This window comes from Podarcis vaucheri (assembly GCF_965113315.1).
Source record: "Podarcis vaucheri genome assembly, chromosome: 4".
Taxonomy (NCBI): Eukaryota; Metazoa; Chordata; class Lepidosauria; order Squamata; family Lacertidae; genus Podarcis; species Podarcis vaucheri.
This window is the reverse complement of record NC_138762.1, coordinates 39,938,724-39,964,929: the sequence shown is the minus strand read 5'-3', so window position 1 is coordinate 39,964,929 and position 26,206 is coordinate 39,938,724. Positions and strand designations below refer to the sequence as shown.

The following is a 26,206-nucleotide window of genomic DNA, read 5'->3' as shown; positions in this document are numbered from 1 at the left end:
GTCACGTTCCCCCTAGTGAGCATGTGTGAAAATATCACCAAGTAATGGCTTATCATCAGCTCAGTAGACAATTTGCTACCAAGGGGCTAGAAGTATTTATATATTTTTAAATTGTCTAAACAGCCCTTCATCCTGAGGTATTCCAAGTCAATGAGCTAAACTATAATACAGTAAAATGGAATTAAAAATATAAACTAAGAGGCAATAATTATAAACAAACAAAAAATCAGTCAGAGGCCATGAAACCAGTTTAAAATGAATGAACAAAGCCCATTAGATTTGACTTAAATTGTTTTGAGATAGCTAGTATACATGGAAACAAATATACATGGAAACAGTACATACAGTCATACCTCAGGTTGAAGTAGCTTCATGTTAAGTATTTTTGGGTTGCGCTCTGTGGTAACCCGGAAGTAACGGAGTGCGTAACTTCTGGGTTTTGCCACTCAGGCATGCGCAGATGCTCAAAATGACATCACACGCATGCGCAGAAGCGGCAAAACGCGCCCGCGCTGTTGCATATTACGTTCTACTCAGGATGCGAACGGGGCTCTGGAACGGATCCCGTTCGCATCCAGAGGTACCACTGTATACTGAAACTATTATTGGTCCACAGCACCCATGCAATGCCCTCTTTTGCAGCTCTCCACTGTAAGGGAAGACAGGAACGGTAATCAAATGGTCTTTCAGGAAACCTCATTGGCCATTACCATTTTCATAATGCTGAACCAGTTTATCTAGATATATTTAGGTATATATTATACTTTTTTCAAGAATTCCAATGTGGTTTACAAGGAGCATAAACTTTAATCAATGGAAGAAAAAATCCACCTTAACTGAAACACAATGAGGTATGAAATAGCCAAAAGACCAGAAAGATAACCGTTTTACCAGGTTGAATCTCCACTGCTTTAGTTAGTTAATTTTCTAAACAAAGCAAGGACTTCCAAGAAGTATTGAAACAAAAGTGACAATTCTTGTGCTGGAACACATATTGCAAACTCCAGTTTTAATACTGATCTTCAAACATGTAGGTAGAATGTCTACAAAATAAATAAAAAATAAGCATACCCAATACAGTTACAGTTGTTGATGACTGGGAACTTCCTAGAGGAAACGTAGCTGCTTTGCATACATATTCTCCAGAATCAGAGAAGGTAATATTTCTTAGGATGATTGATGCATCTGTAAGTGAGGCATTCTTAAGAAATACTCTTCCTTGATATTCTCCTTGAACGGAAAATCCATAATCAGGATGATGTACAGCAATAGTCTGTGGAGTCTTTCCATGCATTTTCTCCCATGTAATCTGTGTTAATGTTTCATTTATATCAATTATGCATTTCAGTGTAACACTCTTCCCCCATACTGCTCTCACACGTGGATCAACTTTTGGTCCAGCTAAGGCACCTGAATGTGAAAAAAGTAGAAAGAGAACAAAATATGAGTCATTCTGCATCACACATTATTCTTGTGTGAAAATTTGTGTTATCATTGAGTCCACATGTATTTTACCATTGTGAAAGTTTAGCTGCTATTAATTGCAATTTCTCATAGCAAAATTACTACCTTTATCCAGAATTTTAGCAATGATTTGCTTGATATATTACAATAAAAACTTTAGTACAGATGACAGAAATTTGAACATTACCATACTTTCCTGGGATACTGGTACCTACACACATTTGCAGACTACTTCTGTGTTCAGGGAAGATCTGCTCTGCTCATGCAACAGACTTTGGCTTGCACAATGGATTTTCTCCCTCTCTGCTGCAATGCATTCCTCCCCTGGGCACCCATCCCCATTGTTTGTTTCTTGGTTTGCACATAATGCTAATCTGTGATTCTTTGAAACCAGAAGTAAATTTGGCAAAAGTACTAATCCCCACCAAGTGGCAAGAGAAAGGTAGTTGCTGAGGCTCATCCACATACCACTAAACCGTGGCTTAAATTATAGCAACTGATACAATACAGCTTTGAACCCATGTTTTCTGCCTGCATAAAAGGTGCTTTGAATGAGACAGATGTTGAGATTATGATGACATTATTTGCAGCAGCAAAGCTAGAATTAGCAATTAACTGGAAATCTCCGATTATACCAGATCTAATGTACACCAGTGGTGTAGAAAAATATGGATTATATCTTTTCTGACAAAATTAACATACTCTGTAACACATAAAGAGAGTTGAGATGATTATAAATCCCATTCTTTCATAAATCTAATAACTACTAGAACACAAAATTTCAAGACAACGTTAGATCTAATTTGAAATGATTTTAAGTGCCCGTACTGTTTATGTTCCCTTACATAACTATTGATATGGAATTATTTGATGTACATAGTAGAGTTGTAATTTCTTATCACACATACACATGTGCACACAAAGCCCCACTGGAAGATTTCTAGTGCCTCATCACAATTCTAGATTTGTTTGAAGTCAGGGTGAGAAAGCAGATTGTACAATACCAGTGTCTACACCATGGGCATGAGAAGGGAGGAAAGTGGTCATTTAAAACAGCAGCAAAGGTTTGAATAAAGCAGGGATGTTATAATAACAGGTACCAGAAAGTTTACATCCTCTTGCACTTGATAAGACAGGACACTAAACTTCTCCACTGAAACTGAAAGAGACTTGCATGATCATGCCAACTTCCATCCCAAGTAGTTCTTAAAAGCAAAATGCATTCATGCTTAACAGCATTTAACTCAAAAAAAATTCACTATATGTCTGCAAAGTAACTTAAAGATAACGTTCACAATCCACAAGCCATATTTTGAACAAGAGCCTTTAAGTTCATCTCAATGGAAGCAACATTTTGTGATCTGAAATATGAAATCATTTACATGACTGTGGTTGGAAACACTTTAAAATTGAGAGAACTAAGTTTAAAATATAAAGCTGAGTAACACTGACTTCATCTACCAGAGAATTGAATGCTGGAAAATCACCATAGCAACTGAAAACCTGGTCTGGCAACTAAGAAATGACTATCAGCTTGCTAGAATCATTGCATATATACAGGGAGCATCATTACTACACAGTATTAAAAAGATGAACCCTATTCTAGTTTATTAGGTCAACTAGCAGAATAGTTTGTCTTCATGCATCCTTGAAATGAATCCTTCAATCTAAATCTGAAGGAAGCAGAGGTTAGACTATTATTTAGAACAATTAGCTCCCATATGTCACACAAGTAATGGTGACCCTGTTGAGTAAGTTTCTAAATGAAGAGACCAATTATCCCTTCCAATGTGCCTTCCAGCCAGGTACCGGGGTTCTTATCCTTGTTACTGACCTACATTCATAGCTCAGCAACTTTGGCAAAAAAAAAAAAATCTCAACCATTTTTGAAACATGGCAACCCTAATTAAACTAATGGAAGAGGTCAGTATGACCTTGGCACATCTTGCTCACTCTTTTATAGTCTTCCAGGAATTTGATGGAGAGAGGTTCTAAAACTGTGAAGAAAAAGCAACAAAAACTTACCTAATTCATACAAGACAAGAGTTATGTTAGCTATGATAAACCTGACTGATGTCTGGGTATACAACCTGACTTGAGATTGAGTAACACTCTCTTGTTTAGACTGAGTTGTACTCCATGTGAAGGAACCAGGTTCAGCAGTCAAGCTCTACTTGAATTCATTGATATACCACATTTCTTTCAAGGAGCTCCTCACAAAACCCCTGTGAGGCAGGTTAGACTAAGAGGCTGTGTCTGCCCCAAGGTCACCTAGTGAGCTTCATGGCTGGATGGGGATGCAAACCTCCGAGTCAGTGTGCAGAAGTAGTTTTGGTAAGCAAGAAGGCCAATGCAGAATAGCTATTATATAAAGGTAAAGGTACCCCTGCCCGTACGGGCCAGTCTTGTCAGACTCTAGGGTTGTGCACTCATCTCACTCTAGAGGCTGGGAGCCGGCGCCGTCCGCAGACACTTCCGGGTCACGTGGCCAGTGTGACATCGCTGCTCTGGCGAGCCTGCACCAGAGCAGCACACGGAACGCCGTTTACCTTCCCGCTATAAAGCGGTACCTATTTATCTACTTGCACTTTTTTTAATGGTGCTTTCGAACTGCTAGGTGGGCAGGAGCTGGGACCGAAAAACGGGAGCTCACCCCGCCGCGGGGATTCGAACCGCCGACCATATGATCAGCAAGTCCTAGGCACTGTGGTTTTACCCACAGCGCCACCCGCGTCCAGCTATTATATAGCCACTCTCAAAGTGCAAGCCCAAATCTCTTAACCATCAAGAGTTAGCTGTTTTTATTTATTTAACTAGTTGCCTTCCAGCATTTTTACAAACCCCCAACTCTCTAAACCAGATTGCCTAGACAGGATTGCCCTCTTGTGGTCACAGTTATCTCCTGTCATCTCTTAATACTCTTCCCCACAGGCTCTTTCCTGGAGTGTTCAAACTTGAACTCTCTTTGCCTTTGGGGAAGGATAAGAGGGGGAAACCCAATTATCTCAGTCTTTTCCAACTTAAAGTAGTCTCCCACAACAGTTACCTCCTTTGCTTTCATCACCGCTAGAAGCTGGGTAAGGTTATCAATATGATGGCTGCTAACTTTGCCACATCATTTCAAGTCCTGCCATATTTTCAGCTAGCAAGGGGAAACTATCTACCACATCCTGCCCAGCTCAACTTCAGTGAACAAACTGAAATTTAATCCAGAGAATTGCTGCTGGAAGTTCTGCTAGTCTGCAAAGAGCTGTGCATCCTGTCTCAGATTAGGTTGTGATCCCCCTGAAATTTTAAGTATGCCGTGTACTGGATCTAGAAGCACCTTTCTTTGCTCCTGGATGCCCAGGTGGTGCTGGCGTCCAGTAGCAACTTTTACAATCTATGGTTCTGTCTAGAAGAGGCAGATTTGGCCTGTGCACCAGCTACACCCAGACCAAACTATTACAGCTCTTCTCACACTAGGCTGCCTCTCACAAGGGGCAAAATATGGGGAGATGGTCAGAGCATAGTGCAGCAATCCTACAGCAGTTATATTGGCTGCTTATTTGTTTCCAGAATCAATCTAAAATGAAGGTATTAAACTCTGACAGAGTTAAATATCTTCACACACTCATATGAGCCTGCCTGACGTTAGGATCTCTACTGTAGGCTGTACTTTCTGGATTGCCTTTTGTATATATTCAATGTGGAGGAGTGCAAGACCAGGGCTTTCTTGGTGGTGGCATGGAAATGGTGAAATTCTCACTCAATGTAATACAGAACATCCTCCCTCTCTATTTGGAGAGGGATGCTGAAACCTTATAAAAAAATTATAGAAGGCAGTTTATAATCATTACTTTAATGGTACCACCTGTTTCATTCTGATATTAATGCTAAATTTGTATACATATATTATATATGCATGCATTATAATGTTAACATACATATTTCATTCTAGCAAACTGCTTAATAATTTATTTTAAAAGCAGGATATAATAAATCATTTAAATAAAATAAGCACTGAAATTATTATCCTGCAGCAGCTTTGGTTGACAGCCAAAAACTCCAGATATATCTGTTTATTTTAATAATGTATATCCCACCTTATCAGGAATAAAAATCAAAGCCGCTCACAAAATAAAACCAATATATGATACAACAAGAAGTACAAAGCAGGAAAAGCACATCAGATAAACAAGCCACAACAAGCAGCAGCTTACTGAAAGGAGGTTTACAGCCAGGAGTACAGAAACAGGACCCAGCAAATCTCTGGGGTGGGCATTCTACATGGTAGCCCTTATCAAAGATCTTGCTTCTAGTAGATGCCTACTGGACTTTATTTGGCAATGGCATCTGGCACAAAGGCCCAGGTGTTGAACAGAGTGATGGCACATAAAGTGGTCCTTAAGACATCCTGTCACAATGCCATGTTGAGCTCTAAAGGTTAAAAGCAGCACCTTAAGCTTAGAAACAAAGAAAATTAGCTCAGATAATACAAGACTCCAACCATTTGTTCTAATCACACAACCCAGGCTAGGCACTAGCATTTTGTACCACAGTTTTTATCACACATTTCCGCAGTAATCTGTAGGTTACTAGGGCATGATTGATGGGTGAAGTTTGACTTAGCCAGGAAGTTATCACAGCTAATGTGCCAGCTGAAGCTAGTAAAAGGCACTCCTATGTCCTGATGTCACCTGAGCCTCCAGGGCAAACATGCTGGTCACGGAACAGCCCAAACTATGAACCCAATCCTTGAGGGGGAGTATAACCATGTCCAGAACAATCTGTATCACCTAAATCCAGATTTAGAAAAATATCCCACTCAACAGTAGTTTCATCTTGTCTGGATTAAGTTTCATTTTTTTTACATACTATCAAGTCTCACACTCAAACAGTTTCAAGATTCCTTGCCTCCTTAGCCTCCAAGGTAAAGAAGAGATAAAAAGGTGGGTGTTACCAACACATTGCTCAGCAAAGTGTCTCTGGACTTCACTCAGCCATTTCATATAGATACTCAAACAAGATCCTCTCTGCTGCACCTCAGTGACAGAGCTGCAGTTCCTCAGCATCACCTTCTGCAGCAAGCCCTCCAGAAATTAGTGGAACCATGTACAGAAAAAAGTCCCCTCCTACACAAATCCTATGAGGTGCCATCAACTGTCACTGAGAGCTCCAGGAAAATCAACAAGTTTACATTCTCATTTCCCAGCACAAGCAGTCCGCTAGGGCAACCAAAGCAGGTTCCAATTCAACGCTGGGCCAAAAATTTTGATTGGAAGGAATCAGTATCATTCAAAAATACCTGGAGCTACTAAAGAGTCCTTAGGCTAATTTGTGCTTATGAAAGACTTTCCAGGATTAAAAAGTATGATAGGAAAGAACAAAATTCTTCCTGAAAATTATAGACATGAAACTAGTTTCATTTTCATGCCCCTCATTAAAATATTCAGTGCTGCCAATATAAAGGAAGATCCTGTAGAATATGGCTCTCTTAATTTTTTACTGAAATATTCTAAGTACCTTGACACATATGACAAGGATTCATTCAACAAGAACTACATTTGGCCACATGCCATGGTGTGCAGAGAATTTTCACTAAGTAAATCTTTTACTAAAATACCTCAAAAATCTGAATTTGGCTTTCCCCGATTCTTCAGTGTTTAATGCCTCATCATCTCCAATATGTAATTCAACACATTACAGATTCAATAGCTAGGTTTCTTCAAGGAACTTAAAGCATACGTCTAGGATAAATACTAACTTAGGATTTACTTAGTGTGTTCAGAGTACTACATACGTATATTCTTGTCAGTGGTATTTACAAGACGGTTGCAATGTAGGCAAGTTTTACTAGAGCCACATTCCAGATGGGGACCAAGGCCAAGAGCGGTTTGCTTAAGGTCATCTACTGAGTTCATGGTAGAGATAAGATCTAAACCCCTGACTAGATGGTTCACATCTCAGTATCTTAGGCACAACAGCGTTGCAGTCCTCATGAATTCAATTAAGAATGCTGACTGTCACTGCAGCATCTCCAGGCTGGCACAGCAGAGACATATATGATCCACTGCCAGCTGGGCCAGTAGCTGGATCAGCTTAGGACTCAGCAGGTCCTTATCCAGCCCAGCTCCATTCCCTTCATGACTGAAATGCATTTCAGGAGTCTATGCTGTCTGTCACTGGATTGGGGAGGGGGAATCTGTGCAGATGAATTCAGCTATATGTTCCTATTTTATCACAACATACATAAGTGTATTTTACCTCAGTGTATGAATTTCTAAACATACTTTCTTCTAAAATACACATTTCAAAACACTTTTGGTAAGTTTTGAGCCAAGAACACCACCACAAAATTCAAAGATGTGCACAACTTTAAATGATAGTTACGTTATTAATATTTTGATATTGAACAACTTATCACTCTTGGTACCTGCTAAAAGACTAAAAATGTCACATTACCAACCTCTAATTCACAGATAGTCTTAAATACAGATTCGTGGAGGATGAGCCAGTGTGTGTTAATTTTTCTGATTAATGTTGTAATATTATGGTGATTTGTAAATATTTCATGTTTACTTATATAGCTGAACTTGAATACCTCATTACATTAGTCCTTTTGTTGAATATTTAACAATCTTCAGATGAAGAGCTGTAAATAAGCCAACTCCTCAGCTTTCAATTTTGGAAAAAGCTGTGATGACTAGTAATACTATCAATGAGAAAAAGGGATGCAGGTGGTTGTATAACACACACACCTGAAAATGATCTGTGTCTTAGTTGACCACAATCTTAACATGCATCCACAGTGTGATGCAGCAGCAGAAAAAGTCAATGCTATTCTACGCTGCATCAACAGAAGTACATTGTCCAACTCAATGGAAGTCATAGTACTGCTCTTATTTTGCCTTGTTCAGATCACATCTGGAGTACTGTGTCCAGTTCTTGGTGCCACAATTTAAGAAGATATTGACTGTCAAGCTGAAACATGTGCAGAGAAGGGTGCTCAAGATTATCAAGGGTCCGAAACCAAGCCTTATGAGGAACCATCAAGGGAGCTGGGTATGTTTAGCTTGGAAAGGAAGAGACTGAGAGGAGATATGATAGCCATCTTCCAATAGTTAAAGGGCTGTCACATGGAGGATGGAGCAAGCTTGTTTCATCCTGTTCCACGGGGTAGGATTGGGTCCAATGACTTCAAGTTACAAGAAAGTAGATTCTGATGAAACATCAGGAAGGACTTCCTAACAATAACAGCTGTTCCAACAGTGGAACGGACTCCCTCGGAAAGTGGAGGACTCCCCTTCCCTGGAAGTTTTTAAACAGAGGTTGGATGGCCATCTGTCACGGTTGCTTTAGTTGTGATTCCTGCACTGCTGGGGGTTGGACTAAATGACCCTCAGAGTCCCTTCCAACTCTATAATTCTAAGTTAAAAAAGATCAAATCAACTGAAGCCTGTTGTCTTTAATGGAATATTCATTGAGATATCATGCAGAAATGGTGGTGTACCATAACACTGAAGGCGGTGAATGTAATTGTTTACAATCATATCTAGCCCCTGGAAATGTTTAGAGCCAAACATTAAACAACTGCTTTGAAAGCAGCCAGGAGGAATTTAAGAACAAAGTGTGGATCTTCTAGGAGCAAATTATCTCAAATAGCTATTAAGCACCTCACCTGCAAATAAAATATAATTTTAAAAAGCATGTATTAAACTAGCATTGAAAATATTGTAGTCAGAGGTCTATAGGATTTCTGGCTTTTGCACAAACTAAGGTAGACATGAAGTGATGAATACACATGCATGAAACACATTACTTTTCTGGTAAATCCACAAGCATCTGTTGCACTACCCTACAATTATCTTCAGGTGTATATCAGAGTCTGGAGGACTCTTAACGGCTGTGTAATGAGGAGTGGAGCACTCAGCTGATTTGACTCTCCTTATGGAGTCCTCCACAGGGGTTGGACTAGATGACCCCTGTGCTCCCTTTCCAATTCTACGAAGAGACCCTGAAACGAGTGCTTCCAAGATAAGCCATCCCCACATATTCGCATTTGCTTCAGCACCTGCTGCTCACCATCAAACTGGCTATTGGCCAATTCTGGCAAAGCACACCAGTTGTTTTTGAAGTCAGGGGCTTCGCTAAAACGGGATTGCGGGGGGGGGGAGAGACCGGGAGGGGGTGCATTTAAAAGGGCGGCGGCCAGCTACATCATGGCATCGGCCTGTCCTGCCCACAAATCACGGCTGCCCCGTCATCAGCCGAGACAGAACGGAGACGAGCGAGAGCAGCTTCTAGCCAGCGCAGCTCCCAGAATGCCGGACGTAACGGTCTCGGCGGCGGCGGCTCCAAGTGACAAGTGGAATCCCAACAGCTCCAACTCCCAGCAACAGCGCCGACAACAAAACACAACAAGGCGGCGGGACACACACGCTCGCTCTCTCCGCCTGCGCGCCGACGCCGGGCAGAGGAGCGCTCCCGGAATAGCAGATGCGCGGGGTTGGCAACGCACAAATACACACAAACTATAAAAAAAGAGCTGCGGACCTTCGAGGCTCCCGCCTACTGAAGTCAGGGGGAACCTCCCGCCACTGTAACGGATGGCGATGTTGATCGTGCTAGCGCAGCCACGGGCTCGGAATATTTCTCTCAGCAGAGGAACATGAGCTGCAGACAAGACACACCCTCGCACACATCCCTTGCTCTTCGACACCCCACAACTCTTTCTCTTGCCCGGCTTCGCGCCCCCCCCCTTCACAAGAAGCCCCCCGCGAGCGCCACACCCAGAAGCAGCCGCCCCCCCCCACACACTGAACAAGCTCACCCTCCAGCCCCCCCTCGCGAAATGTTGAAAAAGGGGCGGGAAGGACCCTCGAGGTGGATTCCTCCATTTCCTCTCATGAAGAGAAAACACGCGAGGCACTCCCCACCCCCCACCCCGGCCGGGGTCTCTCGCCTCCGGCTTGGCCCACCTCGCCTCCACCGGACACGCAACTTCTCCCGACCAGCGGCTGAGGGAAAAGTTTCCCCGAAGTCCCGCCCGCCACTTCTCCCTCCCTCGCTCGCTCTTTCTCAACCTCCGTCCCTCCCACAGCGCCCCGCGCTCGGACGACGGAGGGGAGAGGGTGGAGGGGGAGAGGGAACTGGTTTGGTCCGGAGAGGAGCCGCCGCCGCCGCCGCCCCCTTCGCGGGAAAAAAGAGAAAAGTTTCTGCGGCGACTCACCGCAGCAGACGCGGGAGAGGAGCAAGCCCAGCGACAGCAAGCCGGGCAGGGCGGGCGCAGCCGGGCGGCGGCGGCAACAGAGCCGAGATGGAGGGGAAGAGGACGAGCAGCGGCGGCGGCGGCGGCCGGGAGGAGCCGGCGGACCGTCCGCCGCCACAGTGGACCCGGCCATGCTGGGGGCTCCGTTCTCAGCAGCAGCAACCGCCGCCGCTACGGCTCGGCAGCGCAGCCTCCTCCTCCGCCTCCTTCCCTTCGCAGCGCCGGGTCCGTGTGTCGCTGCGCGGGGAGGCGTCGCGCCCGCTGCCCCTCCTCCTCCTCCTCCTCCCACCGAAGGAACGGGACGGACCATCCCAACCGCAAGGGGAGGGGCGTTGAGAGCGCGGGTCCCCACCTCCTTGGCGCTTCTCTTTCCCTGAAGGCCTTTCTCTGACGGGACGTCCCCGGTCTGAACGAATCGACGCCTCCGACGAGGAAGCTTGGCACCCGGGAGCGGGAAGGTGGGAGCGGAGGGTATGTCACAATGGCTCCCTCCCCCTCCCTTTGAGAATTAGTGGTACATGCCGCTCCTCCCCCTCCCCTTCCCTACTTGCAAATTAGGAGGGGGGTTTTTTAGAGGCGGGGGGCGGGGCAGAGAGAGATAATCAGTGCTTCTCACTCTCTGTTTTTTATACTTTCATTTCTATTTTTTTTTCCACCCACCCCTCTTTCCTCTGTAGCATTTTTCTTTTTCTTTGCTTCTAACCACGATTGAGTTTCCTTTTCCTCTCCATGATTTCCCCTTCTCTACCTTCCTTTGCCTCGTCTGCCAGTTTTACTCTGGGTGGTTATTAAGTCCTTCGTGCCTGGTGAAAAATACAGGCTTGCTGGTTTTCCGTCCGCAAACCGTTGCCAGCCCCGCTCTTTCTCCTTCCACGCTAGGACCCTCCGAGAATCCTCCTCCTCCTCCGACCAGCTGGAAGAAGCACCAGGAGCACAGCAAGAGACAGAAAGGCGACAGGGTTGTTTTGCAAACGACCGCCAGCCAGCCAGCAAATACCCGACACTCTTCTTCATCCTCCTCATCATCTTCTTCCAGCCGTGGCATGGCTCCAAATAATCACCTGAGTTCAGGAGCGCTTAACGACGCAGCAGGAGAATGTTAACACCAGTAGGTTCACCTTCTGGTCCTCCCTCGTTCCCCGCCCCCTTTGCCGCTTAAAAAATAATAATAATCAGCAACCACGAAAGGAAAAAGTAGTTTTCGGACGTGAATGGAAAAGGACATGTGACCCGGAATGAAGGAGGAAAGGTTACAGGCTACCTGACAAAGTTAGATGTGGCAACCAGTTACTGGAAAATTAAATGCTTGTTTATCAGCAGATTTAATTGCTGGTGAAAGATACGGGCTTGACAATTGCAGCAGTTGCACCTTCTGCATCCGTTCAAAGCGTGCGGGGAGATGTAGTGACAGTGCAAGCTTTCCTTTACTTCCCTGTCCATCTATTGCAGCCTTTTTCTGAAAGTGACAGAAGGTACGGTAGCTCTCTCCTTCTGTAACCTGCATCCCAACTACTACTGCCCGTTTCTGTGGTCATGTCTAGGATGTGGGCATTTGCCCTCTGCCAATAAGACTGCAACAAAACTCATTTTGCACAGTCCATCGAAGATGTGGGATGGGCGTAAGCTTCATTCCTTGCTGCACTGTGGAAACAGATTAGAACTGGCACCAGTGAAAAGCAGGGTATCATGTTCCCAATCCTCTTAGCCAATCAGATCTCTTTAGCAAATAATGGGTTTGGAGATGAAAGGAAGGCAGAAGGATGTTTATGAACAGATCTTGAATGTGGGATGGAGATGCTTGCAGATATTAAGAACCTGATTTTGCAATACTCGCTTCATCCAGGGAGGTTCTTTTGACTCCCAATAAAATGGTTCAGCATCTCATTCAGAGCATTTGAAGAAAACTGTCAGTGAAACACAGTTGTTGAGGGGATGCTCTTACTTCAACAAGGATGAAGAGAAGTTTGAGAATAGTGTATATATGTATGTACTACACATTAAGAGAATCTGAATGGTACTTTGTAAAAGCATGGTTTGCAAATCAAGTTAGAGTTAATAAGAATTAAGTTTCCAATTATGTGAACTTGCTTAGCTTTATTATCAGGAAGAGCAAATTAACTGAGAGAGTTAACAAAATCAATTTTTGAATTGTGTAATTTTTCTGTTTTCATATACAATCTTTTAAACTGAACACAAACTACCTGTTGAGACTTCAATCCCAAAAAACATTGTAGCACATTTTGGAAACACCTGCCTGATAGATTTGCAGAGAGTGTAAGGATGCCAAATAAGTGTGTTTTCACAAATGTGATTCAATACTGGGATTTCTGCTTATTGGGTATCACTGTCTACATAGTTTGATATTCTTATTATCAAATCTCTGTGCAACTCAGCAAACTTTCTTTTTTAAAGGAACAAACAGGTCACAAAGCATGTTTTCTCTGTCATTTACTGCCCAAACCCAAGCACCTTTACTTAGTAAGTCCCATTGATTCAATTATGACTATGCACACATTAACAGCTTAAAGGTAAAGGTAAAGGGACCCCTGACCATTAAGTCCAGTCACAGATGACTCTGGGGTTGTGGCGCTCATCTCGCTTTATTAGCCAAGGGAGCCAGCATACAGCTTCCGGGTCATGTGACCAGCATGACTAAGCCGCTTCTGGCGAACCAGAGCAGTGCACGGAAACACCATTCACCTTCCTGCCGGAGTGGTACCTATTTATCTACTTGCACTTTGATGTGCTTTCCAACTGCTAAGTTGGCAGGAGCAGGGACTGAGCAACGGGAGCTCACCCCTTCGCGGGGATTCAAACTGCCCAACTTCTGATCGGCAAGCCCAAGAAGCTCAGTGGTTTAGCCCACAGCGCCACCCACGTCCTTATAAGATTGTACTATACATGCACTTCTGATCAAACTGATCGGCAAGCCCTAGGCTCTGTGGTTTAACCCACAGCACCACCCGCGTCCCAGCTTACAATGCAACAAAGTTATTTCCCCCCTGCTGTGTTTCAAGTTCCATTTGCATGTTACTGTTCACACTAGATAGGAGGCAGGGATGCTTTCACCTGATATGCATTACCTGTTTGGTTTCACCACATCTGTAAGCCCCCAAATCCTATTCATGAAGCTTTCTTCTGCAAGGGCTGCCTCAGCTTCCCTATGAAGTGAATGTTGCCTAAATGGTTGGCACCACTTTGCGGTGGAATTTCTTTCCCAGAGGGTGTTGCTTGGAGAATGCTTTTCCGCCCCATGGAACCTTCAATGTGGGGTTCTGCAAGGCTCAGTACTATCCCCTACATTGTTTAATGTCTATATGAAACCATTGAGTGGGGTTATCTGGAGGTTTGGAGTACGTTGTCAGCACTATGTTGATGACGCTCAGCTCTCTTTCTCCTTTACATCTGCAGATGAGACAGTGGAAGTGCTGGACCAGTGTCTTACCTCGGTAATGGTCTGGATGAGAGCCAGCAAACTGAAACTCAGTCCAGATTAGACTGAGGCGCTGTTAGTGGGTGGTTCTCTAGACTGGATGGGTGAGAGATCGCCTGCTCTTGATGGGGTTACACTTCCTCTGAAGGAGCAGAGTCGTAGCTTGGGGGTACTCCTGGATCCTTTGCTGTTGCTGGAGGCTCAGGTGGCTTCAGTGGCTCAGACTGCCTTCCATCAGCTTCAGCTGGTGGCCCAGCTACGCCCCTATCTGGACAGGGATAGCCTAACTACTGTTGTCTATGCTCTGATAATCTCAAGGTTAGATTACTGTAATGCATTATACATAGGGCTGCCTTTGAAGACGATTTGGAAATTTCAGCTAGTACAGAATTCAGTGGCCATGAGAATATTACACCAATCCTGGTCTGACTGCACTGGCTACCAATTAGTTTCCAGGCCCAATTCAAAGTGCTGGTTTTGACATATAAAGCCTTAAATGGCTCAGGACCGCAATACCTCAAGGACCGCCTCTTTCCATATGAACCTACCTGGACCCTGAGATCATCTTCTGAGGCCCTCCTTCGTGTGCCTCCTCAAGAGGTCTGGAGGGTGGCAACACGAGAATGGGCCTTCTCTGCAGTGGCTCCCCGTCTATGGAATGCCCTTCTCAGGGAAGTTCACCTAGTGCCTTCATTATACACCTTTAAGTGCCAGGCAAAACATTCCTTTTCAACCAGGCCTTTGGTTGATCTTATTAACATTCTATGCCCTTTAAAGATGTGGGGGGTTTTGACAGGGTTATTGGTTTGTTGTTTTTATTCTGATTATGAATTTTGTGGATTTGTATTTTGTTCTGTGAACCGCCCTGATACTTCCAGGTATAGGGCAGTATCTAAATTCAATAAATAATAATAATAATAAATAAGATGTTTTCAAAGTGGATGGAAGCTGATGTGAGGGGAAACGCATCCAACAGCAATATTCCTCAAGAAACTACAGGATAGATATGGATTGTGGGGAATATTGTGTGTCCACTGCTTCAAATACTAGAGGTACCATAAACGGTAATGTGTGGACAGCCTATATTTCCTAGTAAATGTACTTTGGATTGTATCCTTAATACTTGGTATTAAACAAATATGTGGATAATGGATTTATTGTGGCTAACAGCCATGGGCTTTAAATGGAGCCTGCAAGGCAGAAGTAGCAAAGTCAATATCAGATGCTGGGTACAAGCAATGCCAGAGGGATGCTGGTTTCTTTCTTTGTTTTTAAAACCTGTTTTTTGTGCTTCTCGGAAACATCTAGCTAGGAACAAGGTGCCAGACTAGGTAGACCTTCATGTGGCTGATGAAGGAGTAGCCTTTGTCTTAGCTATATTCTGCTACTTCCAACAATTCTGTCAAAATCCTGACTTGAAATGGAGCAAAGAACATAAAGGAGCCGTAGGTAGGCAAATAAAAAGCACCTCCTAACAGGAGCAGCTTTAGGCCAAACTGCATTATTCCTTCCTTCCTGTTTGGAACATGCTGTGCTTGAAGGGCAAAAGGCAGAGAGCTCGAAGAAGAGTCTGCAGTGTGAAGTGCTGGGGAGTTCTCAGTGATTTCAGGTTGTATAACATAAGTTACAGACCATGGGGTAGCTGTAAATTGGAATACACTGCAGCTATTAGTTGGCCTTTTCTCCCACCTCATAGCTCCTGGTACAACTGAAAGTATACATCCCATAGACACACAGGTATGGATTTTGAATCCAGTTCAAATCTAAAAATGTTTCAGAGCTATTTGTAGGCCGCCTCTCAAAGCTAAAAGCTCTTCCAAGGCAGCTTATAGAAAACATACACACATCAAATTAAGGTTTTATTAATCAAGGTCTAAGGTCTTTCAGCTGCCAAAGTTTGTTTGTTCCTTTTCTCTTAAATAACCTATTATTGGAAGAGCCAGTCTACATATTCAGAACAATAAAATGATACAGGTGTGTTGAGACTATACCTGTTCCGACTGCAGGTGTGGATGCTATTTCTTTAGCATATGACTAAACCTTTTAAAATTGCCAAGCTGTCTGTTTTTCTCCCTAGAGTACTAATTTCTATGAATGTGGCATGGGGGTGGTGGTCTGTGGGGTCTTGTTTTTTTTACACGGAAGAACTTTTAAGTTCATAATTCTGCACCTATGCTGGAAGCCATACAATCTGAATGGGGTCTGTGCGATGTGACATAAAGAAGCCTTCAAGTACATAATTAATTTTGTCACTAATATTCTATTAAGAATTGTGAGAAAAACACATATTTGTAAGAGCACAGAGAATGTTTCTTTTAACTTTAGGATGGCAGTGAAGTTAAATAGTGAGTAAAAGCTAGTCAAATTTTGTTATTTCTTCCCTATTCTTGTATACGTTTGCAGTTTCCAAATCTTCAAAATATATTTTATTTTAGCCAGGCTTTGAACAACCTACTAAGGAACACTGGAACAGATGCCTATTCCCAACCTAAGGCAACATCATCCATTCCGCTGTAAGAACACTTAGGCCTCTGAGACGCTGGTCAGGCCACCTCCATAACAGATCGTGGCCAAAGACAGAGCTGGTTCACTTGTGCCATCCTCTCCTGCAAAATGTGGCTTGATGCCATATCTGTTATTTTCTTTCCCATAAGCAAGCAAACTCATTTTCGTTTATCCAGGTCGTTAGTCTTATGTTGGGATTGTATAACAGGCATACTTTAGGGTTTGGTATTTTAAAGGTTTATTCTTGTAAAGCCACTCTAAGAGCTGCAATCTGGGGGGGAAACCTTATGGAAAATGAGTAAAACTCAGGCAGAAAGTACAATATATAAGATTGTAAGGTAAAAGGTAAAGGACCCCTGGACAGTTAAGCCCAGTCAAAGGCAACTATGGGGCTGCAGTGCTCATCTTGCTTTCAGGCCGAGGGAGCTGGTATTTGTCCACAGACAGCTTTCTGGGTCGTGGGCAGCATGACTAAACTGCTTCTGGTGCAACAGAACACCATGACAGAAACCAGAACACACGGAAACACCGTTTACCTTCCCGCCGGAGCAGTACCTATTTATCTGCTTGCACTAGTGTGCTTTCGAACTGCTAGGTTGGCAGGAACTGGGAAAGAGCAATGGGAGCTCACCCCGTCGCGGAAATTTGAACCGCCAACCTTCTGATCAGCAAGCCCAAGAGGCTCAGTGGTTTAGACCACAGCGCCACCCGTGTCCCTATAAGATTGTACTATACATGCATTTAGAGTACAGTAGAGAATTAGTGATATGGCAGGGGTCTACAAATGTAGCTGCCAAATGACCGGTGGCACCCACATCACTCTTTCTGGGAATCGCTGCTCCTATGTGCCATCTCAAAGTCAGAAACCTCTCCCCTTCCCCAAGTTCTCTCACATTGCAGAGGATGTGGACATGGGAGTGTTCTGTCCCTGGGTGTGAGAGACAAATCCTGCCTTTCTTCTAACTCTTTGGTATCCGCAGAGGACAGGCTGTAAGTTATGGCCAAGTTATGGAGTGAGGGATAACAAGGAGGCTTCAGTCTCACTTCCTGTCTGCTTTGGGAGACACATAGAAGCATCAACAGAGATTCTCACTGTTTCCAAGGGTCACTGGACTACAGGATGAAGTAAGAGACTCATCCTTCCGGTCTCTTCTGCACGTAGCAGAGAACGTGGAACAGGTCCCAACATAAAGTGAAAGATCTCTCCCACCTCAGAGGACAGGTGAGTTTAGTGGCTGTAAATTTATGGAATCTTATTATTCAAGCCATTTAGACAGTCATTTTCTTTCCTTTGGGGAAATGGCTATTTTGAATAAACTGTAATTACTGAATTGGTAATGGTATTGCAACTTACTGCACATATTGTATTTTAAATTATTTTCTTATCTACTCTTTGAGAACAGTTTAGTATGATGGGATGCTGGTGGAGGAACAGGTAGAGAGACGGTCCAGTTGGCCATAACTTACAGCCAAACAACCCACTCCTGATCCACCATTCTACCCCTTTCCTTTCCTCTCCTGCCCCAGTAGGGTGTCAGCATTTCCAAAGTGAGCTATCACCAGTTGGCTTGTGTTATAGTACTCTTCCACCAGCAACCCCATTGGTGCTTACAAATAGGAACAGGGCACCCCTCTTCTCAGGTCCCTTTGATGCTGTGATTATTTCATAAACTTTTGTTTTGGGTTCAGCTAGGACTTTGCCCTTGCGAATGCTTTGGTGATAACCCTCGTCATTATGTATTTCATTACAATACTTGGTGTTTGTTCATTTCCATTTGAGCAAGTCAACATTCCATCTTCTGGGATCAACACAGCAGTAGTTGTTGTGTAATAGTGTGTATAATTTTAATTCTGTATATCACGTCCACCCCCCAAGCATCTGGTGTTTATTTTCTTTCACTGTGAATTCAAGTTAGAGCATCAGCCTTAACTGATTTTCTCACTTTGATGGCTTTGGAGCGATGGTTAAATATTGCTTCAAAATGACTTTGGTACTCACTTCAGTTTTGTAATATAAGTGACTTATTAAAAAGAAACAAAGAACTTATAACTTCCTTTTGCCTCTGGCGAACTTTCTCTATATATAGAGAAAGAGAGAGAAGACTGTGAAAGAACTATAACAGACTTCAACACAATAATTCATACTTTGTACATGAAAAAGGTCATATAGCAGCAGAAGAAGAAATAAGAAAGAGAGGAATACTCCGTATTGAGAAAGCAGAAAAAAATAAGTATAATACAGTGCTAGATACTACCTGCATATCTTTTACCATATACAGTAATCTTATTCAAAACACTATAGAAGAATACACCCTGTGGTTAACTGATAAGCCAGAGAGAGAGAGAGAGAGAGAGAGAGAGAGAGAGAGATTTAACATGCACTTCTCCCAAGCAAATTCATCTATGAATGTTTCAAGTTTGCATATGTAAATATTAGAACAGAAATGAGGGGAAAGACACAAGTACAAATGGGGTGCTTGAAGCAGTGACTTGGGTGCCTGTCTGCAAATAAACCTACCTATGAATAGGTGCGCCTGTTGGCCATGTCAAACTGTTTTGAGTCTGTTGTTTAAAGGGGGCATGTCAAGTGATGGTGTGAAAGGCAATGCAAGGACCAAGAAGAAGAAGAAGACGACGACGACGAAGAAGAAGACTCTTTAAGAAGTTTATTTCATAGAACCCAAAGAGGGCTCTCTTCCACAGAACTTGTGTATGAAGGACCTTAGTTTAGTGGATTTTCATGCAAACAATCTCAGAGTCAATCCCTGTCATCTTCAGGTTGGGCTGGGAAAGATTCCTGTCTGAAACCCTGAAGAGCCACTGCCAGTCAGTGTGGAGACCAGGGTTTCCCAAACTTGGATCTCCAGCTATTTTTGGACTACAATTCCCATGTTCCCTGAGCACTGGTCCTGCTAGCTAGGGAGGATGGGAGTTGTAGTCCAAAAACAGCTGGAGACCCAAGTTTGGGGAACCCTGGTGTAGACAGTACTTAGCTTGAGCGACCAATGGTCTGACGGTCTAAGGCAGGTTTCTATGTTCTCTCTCCTCCTGTAGATGCAGTCTGATCTCAGCAACTGTTACTGAGATTACAAATCCTGGTCATAGGCCTTGTCTCATGCGAGTAGGTTCTATCTCTTTCCCTCTTCTATACATTTCAGGTGATGGGTTGTTTTGCCTGCAGGTTTTTTCTTCCCTGGCCAACTAATGGGGAGTGAGGAATAAATTCTGGATTCCAATCAGGAATTACAGATGGAACAGTACTACTGAATTTGTTCAGTATGATTATCTTCTGGCTTGAGCATCCTCGTGACTGTGCAGGTAATAATTCCATGTGAACTAGAAACACAAATGCACAGCTTCACAGGACTGCAGCAATCTCCACAGGCATTTCTTCCAAATATGTGTGAAGCATGTGCAAGGCTTTAGAAATGATGTACAGTGTGACTATACCTTACACCGTGACTGTGTTATACATGAAAAGGCTACAGGCATTAATTTCAGTTAATGATATGCACCTGTTTATACAAAGGTATTAAATATGTAGATGTATTTTCTTGTTTGTGCATGTGCATATCTATTAAGAGCAAGGCTATAAAGGCAAGACAGCAAGACATTGTTTGGGAGTGTAATATTATGAGATTATTATGTCTCTATTTGGAATTTGAAAAATGCCGTAACTCTAACCTAGCAATGGCTCTTAAAGTGTCTATAACCCAGCTTGCGTTCTTACACTATATTTCTCAACAAGAGTTAAGCATCAGTGCTACTGCTGTGTTGGAAGAATCTGGAACATTTATTAGCTAGTTACGACAAGGACTGTACCGTGATTAACATATCACACAAACTGTGTGTGCAGATTTCCACTACTCTGGAGTATACGCCTTGAGGTTTTCACCCATTGTGTTAATCATGCTAACAATTGAGTTCAGATGTCACACTATTCTACAGGCTCATCAGCTCCCCCCCCCCACAGAAATTACCTTTTATTTTTCCTGGCTTGCTGTAATCATAATTTGCAATGGTAATAGCTAAGATCTATGGACCTATGGTTTTAAAAAGTCATGTTCGTTGCCATTTCTGAAAAACTGACTCATAAAATATGTGCCACTAGGGATGATGTGGACCCATCTGACTTTTCTTCTGCTTGGGGACTGTTTGTGATTTATAAGACAAAACAATCTCATGGTTGGCACATTCTCACTAAATATGAGTTTATTTGGCAAAATTCATGAATATTTTGTGCAAATACGAACCTTGTATTCCACTATGGAATATATTATATGCCATTTGTTCTTTTCAAAGCTTTCTATGATTATTATGATTATGTGAAAGTGGAATGTTGGGAATTAGTTCCCAAGCCACAGATTTACCTGATCTTAGAAAGAACAAGATGATTTGCTAGACTATTGATAAGTAAATCAAATTTAAATCTCCCCTTTTTTCCTCGCCCAGTGAATATCTATTATTTGATGCTGTCTGGAACAGCCCTGCAAAAGGCAAAAGCTGTGGATCAACTGCAACTTCCACCAGGACCATTTGTGGCCTCCTGAATTCATTCATAATATGTAGTCCTTTCCCACAACTTTGTGGGAATCTCAGTTCTTCAAAGTGTGCATGGGAGAACACCACCTTCTCCATTGTTCTTCCTCACTACGGAAGTGAGTGGTGGACTTAGTACTATTTTTCTGCAGCCTGTTGCTGCCCCCCAGTCCATGCATAGATCACAATGGCTGATGTTCCTTCACATTACTGGGAGACCGAAAGCCTTGCGTGTGGTTGCCACTGAAATCAAGAAGCAGCATAGATAAGAGAGGAAGTGGGAGAGAGAAACCAGTAGAGTAAGAAAAGGTAGAAAGAGGGAGGTGGGATTGATATAGGGTTCAGAGAGACCTTTGGTGATACAGAGAAAAAATAATGATTTGGGATATGGGGAGAATAAAGAAGGCAAGTTGGAGATAGGACTGCAGAAAGCACAGTGGGTGGGGAAACCCACATCTACAGAAGGAATGCACTGGGCAGACTTCTGCATGCTGATGGATATCCTACGTGCATTGATTTCCCACTGCACTTTTACATGCTGCATCAGCTGAATTACACTGGTTCATTTAGTCCAGTATTGCTCCCTTAGATTGGCTGAAGCTCTTAAGGTTTCAGCAAGAGATCTTTTGAAGCTCTGCTACCCAAACGTGTATTGGCAGACCCCTTCAAATGACAAAGGATTCATTCGAGAGACATTGGTTTGAAGGGTCTACACTGAATATTCAACATCATGGATGGGCACTTGTAGCAAATATCTGTGAAAGGCTTGGATAACAGCAGATTACTTGTAGGCAGGGCTTTTTTTCAGACTGGACACGCCGAAATGCAGTTCTGGCACATCTCAGGTGGGTGCCACTGTGGGCCAGCTTCCTGATGGTGATAGCGCGACTTGTTTACGAAAGCCACAGCCTCCGAGCGGCTGGCAAGAGCAAAAGAGCGACACATGCACAGCAGTGGGGCGGAAGGTGCACTCCAGCTTCCTCGTGATGCAGAAATTCACCGAGACTTGCGCCTTGGAGGGCACCTGTGCAACGCAGGCCAGGCTGATGCCGGGTGCAGGCCAGAAGGGGAAAGTGGTGCTCGCTGGCTGCTGCCATAGCTGTGTGCAATGCGGGAAATCTGCACCGCATGGCATGCCCACCAAGTAACACTGCTTGGGAAGCTTCACGCAAAGAAACGAGGGTATGAAACAGCAGCCCAGAAGAGCACATGACCACCTTGTGCCTGCTAATGAGCAAAGGCAATGAGGGGGGGGGACAATCTGAATCTTTCTATACGTTGGTGTCACGTGATTTTGGATTCAAGATGGTGTCAGGGTATGGGTTGGCGACTGGAGCGGTGAGTTCCAGCACTTTGTTTCTTAGGGAAAAAGCACTATTTGTACACTTGGGCCTGTATGTTGGTAAGTTAGGGGGTTTCTCAAGGAAAGGTGGCTTGGTATGAAATGTAGTGCACACCAGTGCGACACTCTCTCATACAAAGAAAGCGATACAGTGGTACCCCGGGTTAAGAACTTAATTTGTTCTGGAGGTCCGTTCTTAACCTGAAACTGTTCTTAACCTGAGGTACCACTTTAGCTAATGGGGCCTCCTGCTGCCGCTGCGCTGCCGCTGCCCAATTTCTGTTCTCATCCTGAAGCAAAGTTCTTAACCCGAGGTACTCTTTCTGGGTTAGTGGAGTCTGTAACCTGAAGTGTCTGTTACCTGAAGCGTCTGTAACCCAAGGAACCGCTGTACTTGCAAAAATAAAAAAGTTGGCAACCACTGATCCACAACACTTCATTGTAACTCATTAAAGTGGTATGGCAAGCAATGAGTCCTGTTTCCATCTAAAATGTCACCATATTCTCAAGACTCAAATATGATTCAAATGTCACCATAGTCTCAATACTCAGAACTGATATATATAACCCTGAAAAGCCCTCAGATGGAACCCGCGATCATGCTACCATAACTGGTGTTCACAGAAAAGCTAAGATGTGAACAAGCAAAGACATTAAAAGAGGAAAAGGAATGTTAATGGCAGTGGAAATGCTGGAGGTTTGGGATTAGAGAGGCACTGAATGCCTATATTTTAGATTTTACCCTATTTTAAGCACTCATTATAAAAACAGCAATACAATAAAAAGGTGGGAACTTCGAAGAAAATGATTATCATCATTTCCCATGGCTTACACATGGGCACAACTGTATTAACTTCTCCTTTTAGCAAATTTTAAGAAAAAATTACTGAAGTTTGAAAATGCAAGGTGGGAGCATCCAACATTAGAAATGGAGGATGAAAACTTTCTATATAGCAAGGATGGGGAATTTGAGGCCCTCTAGAGCAGGGGTAGCCAATGTAGCGCCATTCATATGTTGCTGGGCTAATGCTCATTCTTGGAAACTACTTGGGTATTTCCCTTTAAAAGCAAAGTGGCATATAATTTTTAATAATAATAATAATAATAATAATAATAATAATACATTATGGGAGTCAGTGGCGTAGCGTGGGTTGTCAGCACCCAGGGTAAGGCAAGTAATTTGCGCCCCCTAACCTGTGGATTTGTGCCCCCTAACCCGTGGATTTGCGCCCCCTAACCCCCAGATGTTGCGCCCGGTGCGGCCGGCCCCCCCTGCACCCCCCACGCTACGCCACTGATGGGAGTTGTAGTTGGTAACATTTGGAGGGCACCATGTTGACCTCTGCTCTAGCCAACGGTCATGGATGATGGGAGTTGTAGTCCAACAACAACTGGTAGACCACAGGTTCCCCATCTCTGCTGCACAACACCTGTTGGAAACCAAGTTGGGAAAAGTTCTTATAAACCCAGCTCTAAAACTCTACAGATATAATCTGAAGGCTACATTCCTCATAATTCTAACTGTTCTTGAGGATATTTGAGCTATGAGCAGTCTGTAATTTTATGCTATCATCTCTGTTACTGCATGACTCTGTTGCATCTCATGTCTTGCCCTTTGGGCGTGCACACAAAAGGCAGAATAGAAAGCATATTAATATCCAAACTCCACAAGGAGTAAATTGCAGGCATGGGTATCTGCAGGAATTTTTCTTGCTTGGGGGGGGGGGCGAGATAGTAAAACACAGAAAGGGAGAAGCAAGCTAATTTTTCACCAAAAGAAGAAGGAGGAGGAGGAGGAGGAGGAGGAGGAGGAAGTCCGTACACTTTGCTCATATCTCAGGCTCTGCAAATGCTAGAAACTTTCTCTTTAAAAAATGAAAGCTGGGAAGCTGGTGGAAATGAATCATTGGGGAGGGGGACTGCACCTCTTGCCCTTCGAGTGGACTGCCACGATTGCAGGAAAATTAGTTTATTGGTAACTGTAAGAGAAAGGAGGGACGCGGGTGGTGCTGTGGTCTAAACCACAGAGCCTAGGACTTGCCAATCAGAAGGTCGGCGGTTCGAATCCCCGTGACGGGGTGAGCTCCAATTGCTTAGTCCCAGCTCCTGCCAACCTAGCAGTTCAAAAGAACGTCAAAGTGCAAGTAGATAAATAGGTACCGCTCCGGCGGGAAGGTAAACGGCTTTCTGTGGGCTGCTCTGGTTCGCCAGAAGCGGCTTAGTCAGGCTGGCCACATGACCCAGAAGCTGTACGCCGGCTCCCTAGGCCAATAAAGCGAGATGAGCACCGCAACCCCAGAGTCGGTCACGACTGGACCTAATGGTCAGGGGTCCCTTTACCTTTACCTTAAGAGAAAGGAGAATTCTGAATCGTAATCAGAACTTTTTCACATGTAGGATCTATTTTTGCCCCATCCTGCTACATGGGACCCAGTTTTTATTCTTTGTATATCTATTTTAGTTTCCCCCCCAATCCTCTCATTTTTCTCAATTTCCCTTCTCTTCCTTCACTTATTTGCACGCACGCACACACACACACACACACACGTCCTCTCACTCTCACTCTTAAAACACCATTTTAAAAATAAAGAAAAGGAAATGTTGGTAGAGCTTCTGGTGTAATTCCGTTTTGATAATGGTGTGGTGCACTGGGTTCTTCACTCGCTGGTGAAAGACTAATGAGCTGGCCCCCCCTTTTTTGTCGAGTTGCCATGACATACACAAGAATGCTTGACACATTAACATCACAATATTCTTCATTCCCAACCCAGAAAGTATTGTTTGACATGGAGCATCCCGTTACATTTCACTGCCACACAAGATTCCACTCCCGGGTTAGAATTTTTCAGATTTTTCAGATGCAGTGCTCATTTGCAATGTTGGGGGGGGGGCAGTTCCAACAGAAGATAGACAACACTTTATTTTACAAGTAAATAAATTTCATTATTTACAGACTCAATGAGGAAATTAGAAATTATTATTAAATAAAAACAGATCGGGTGAATTTTTAAGTGACACAAGTTTAAACATTCCAGGGCCTGCTTCTCTGCGATGGAATCTCTTGAGCTTTGGAAGGGTGATGAATCAGAGATGGGAGAAAGCAGTGAATGTTGAACAATTATTCTTTCAAGAAGCTGAGAGGATCTCAAGACTGAAACAATTTGACATGAATGCATAAGCCCTTGTCAACTGCAGATTATGAGCAGCTATAGGTTCAGGAGCAAAACCACTGCCTGGGGATTAGTCCTAACAAATCTAGCAGCCTGATTCAGCAAAAATAAATAAATAAATGTCCAGGTGAAAAATATGTTAGAATTGCATTAGAGCATGCCCCCTTGAGAAAAGTATTAGTGGCCTCAGACAAAAATCACCAGCTTCTACTGCTCACCTCACTTTCTGATACCCCACAAGCCAGATCACCATCATTATAGCTCACAGACAGGACCCAAGACTCTTGGCAAATGTTCTCCCAGAGGAGCGAATCAAATTACCACCCATTCATTTATTTTTAGGAGCTAGGCCACAATAGGTAACAAGTGCACCTGCTTGCGTGGGAAATAGAGAGAAATGACTGTAGCCAGTGAAGGAGGCTGTAGTCTGAGTTTGCAGCTGGTTCGTTCTTCACTAAAGACTGGCTTCCTTCCTTCCCACATCCTTGGTGTAAATATTTGTA

The 26,206-nt window shown here is 43.5% G+C and overlaps 1 protein-coding gene and 1 long non-coding RNA gene across 5 annotated transcripts in view; one reads left to right on the top strand and one right to left on the bottom strand.

Moving 5' to 3' along the window:
- Positions 1 to 10,972, bottom strand: part of NECTIN3 (nectin cell adhesion molecule 3) — a 45,167-nt gene extending 34,195 nt beyond the window's left edge. For 3 of the 4 annotated variants that reach the window (XM_082219748.1, XM_082219746.1, XM_082219747.1), the window contains exons 1-2: positions 10,676 to 10,972; positions 1,072 to 1,410 (exon numbers count right to left, since the gene is read on the bottom strand). In XM_082219748.1, the coding sequence (XP_082075874.1) occupies positions 1,072 to 1,410; positions 10,676 to 10,847 (511 nt within the window). In that variant the 5' untranslated portion in view covers positions 10,848 to 10,972. The remainder of the gene's footprint in view (positions 1 to 1,071; positions 1,411 to 10,675) is intronic. The other variant, XM_082219745.1, reaches the window with a different exon arrangement.
- Positions 10,973 to 11,045: 73 nt separating this feature from the next.
- LOC309530745 lies at positions 11,046 to 15,072 on the top strand. Its single transcript, XR_014218867.1, has 2 exons — positions 11,046 to 11,185; positions 11,594 to 15,072. It is a non-coding gene; the product is annotated as an uncharacterized lncRNA (long non-coding RNA).
- The last annotated feature ends 11,134 nt before the right edge of the window (positions 15,073 to 26,206 follow it).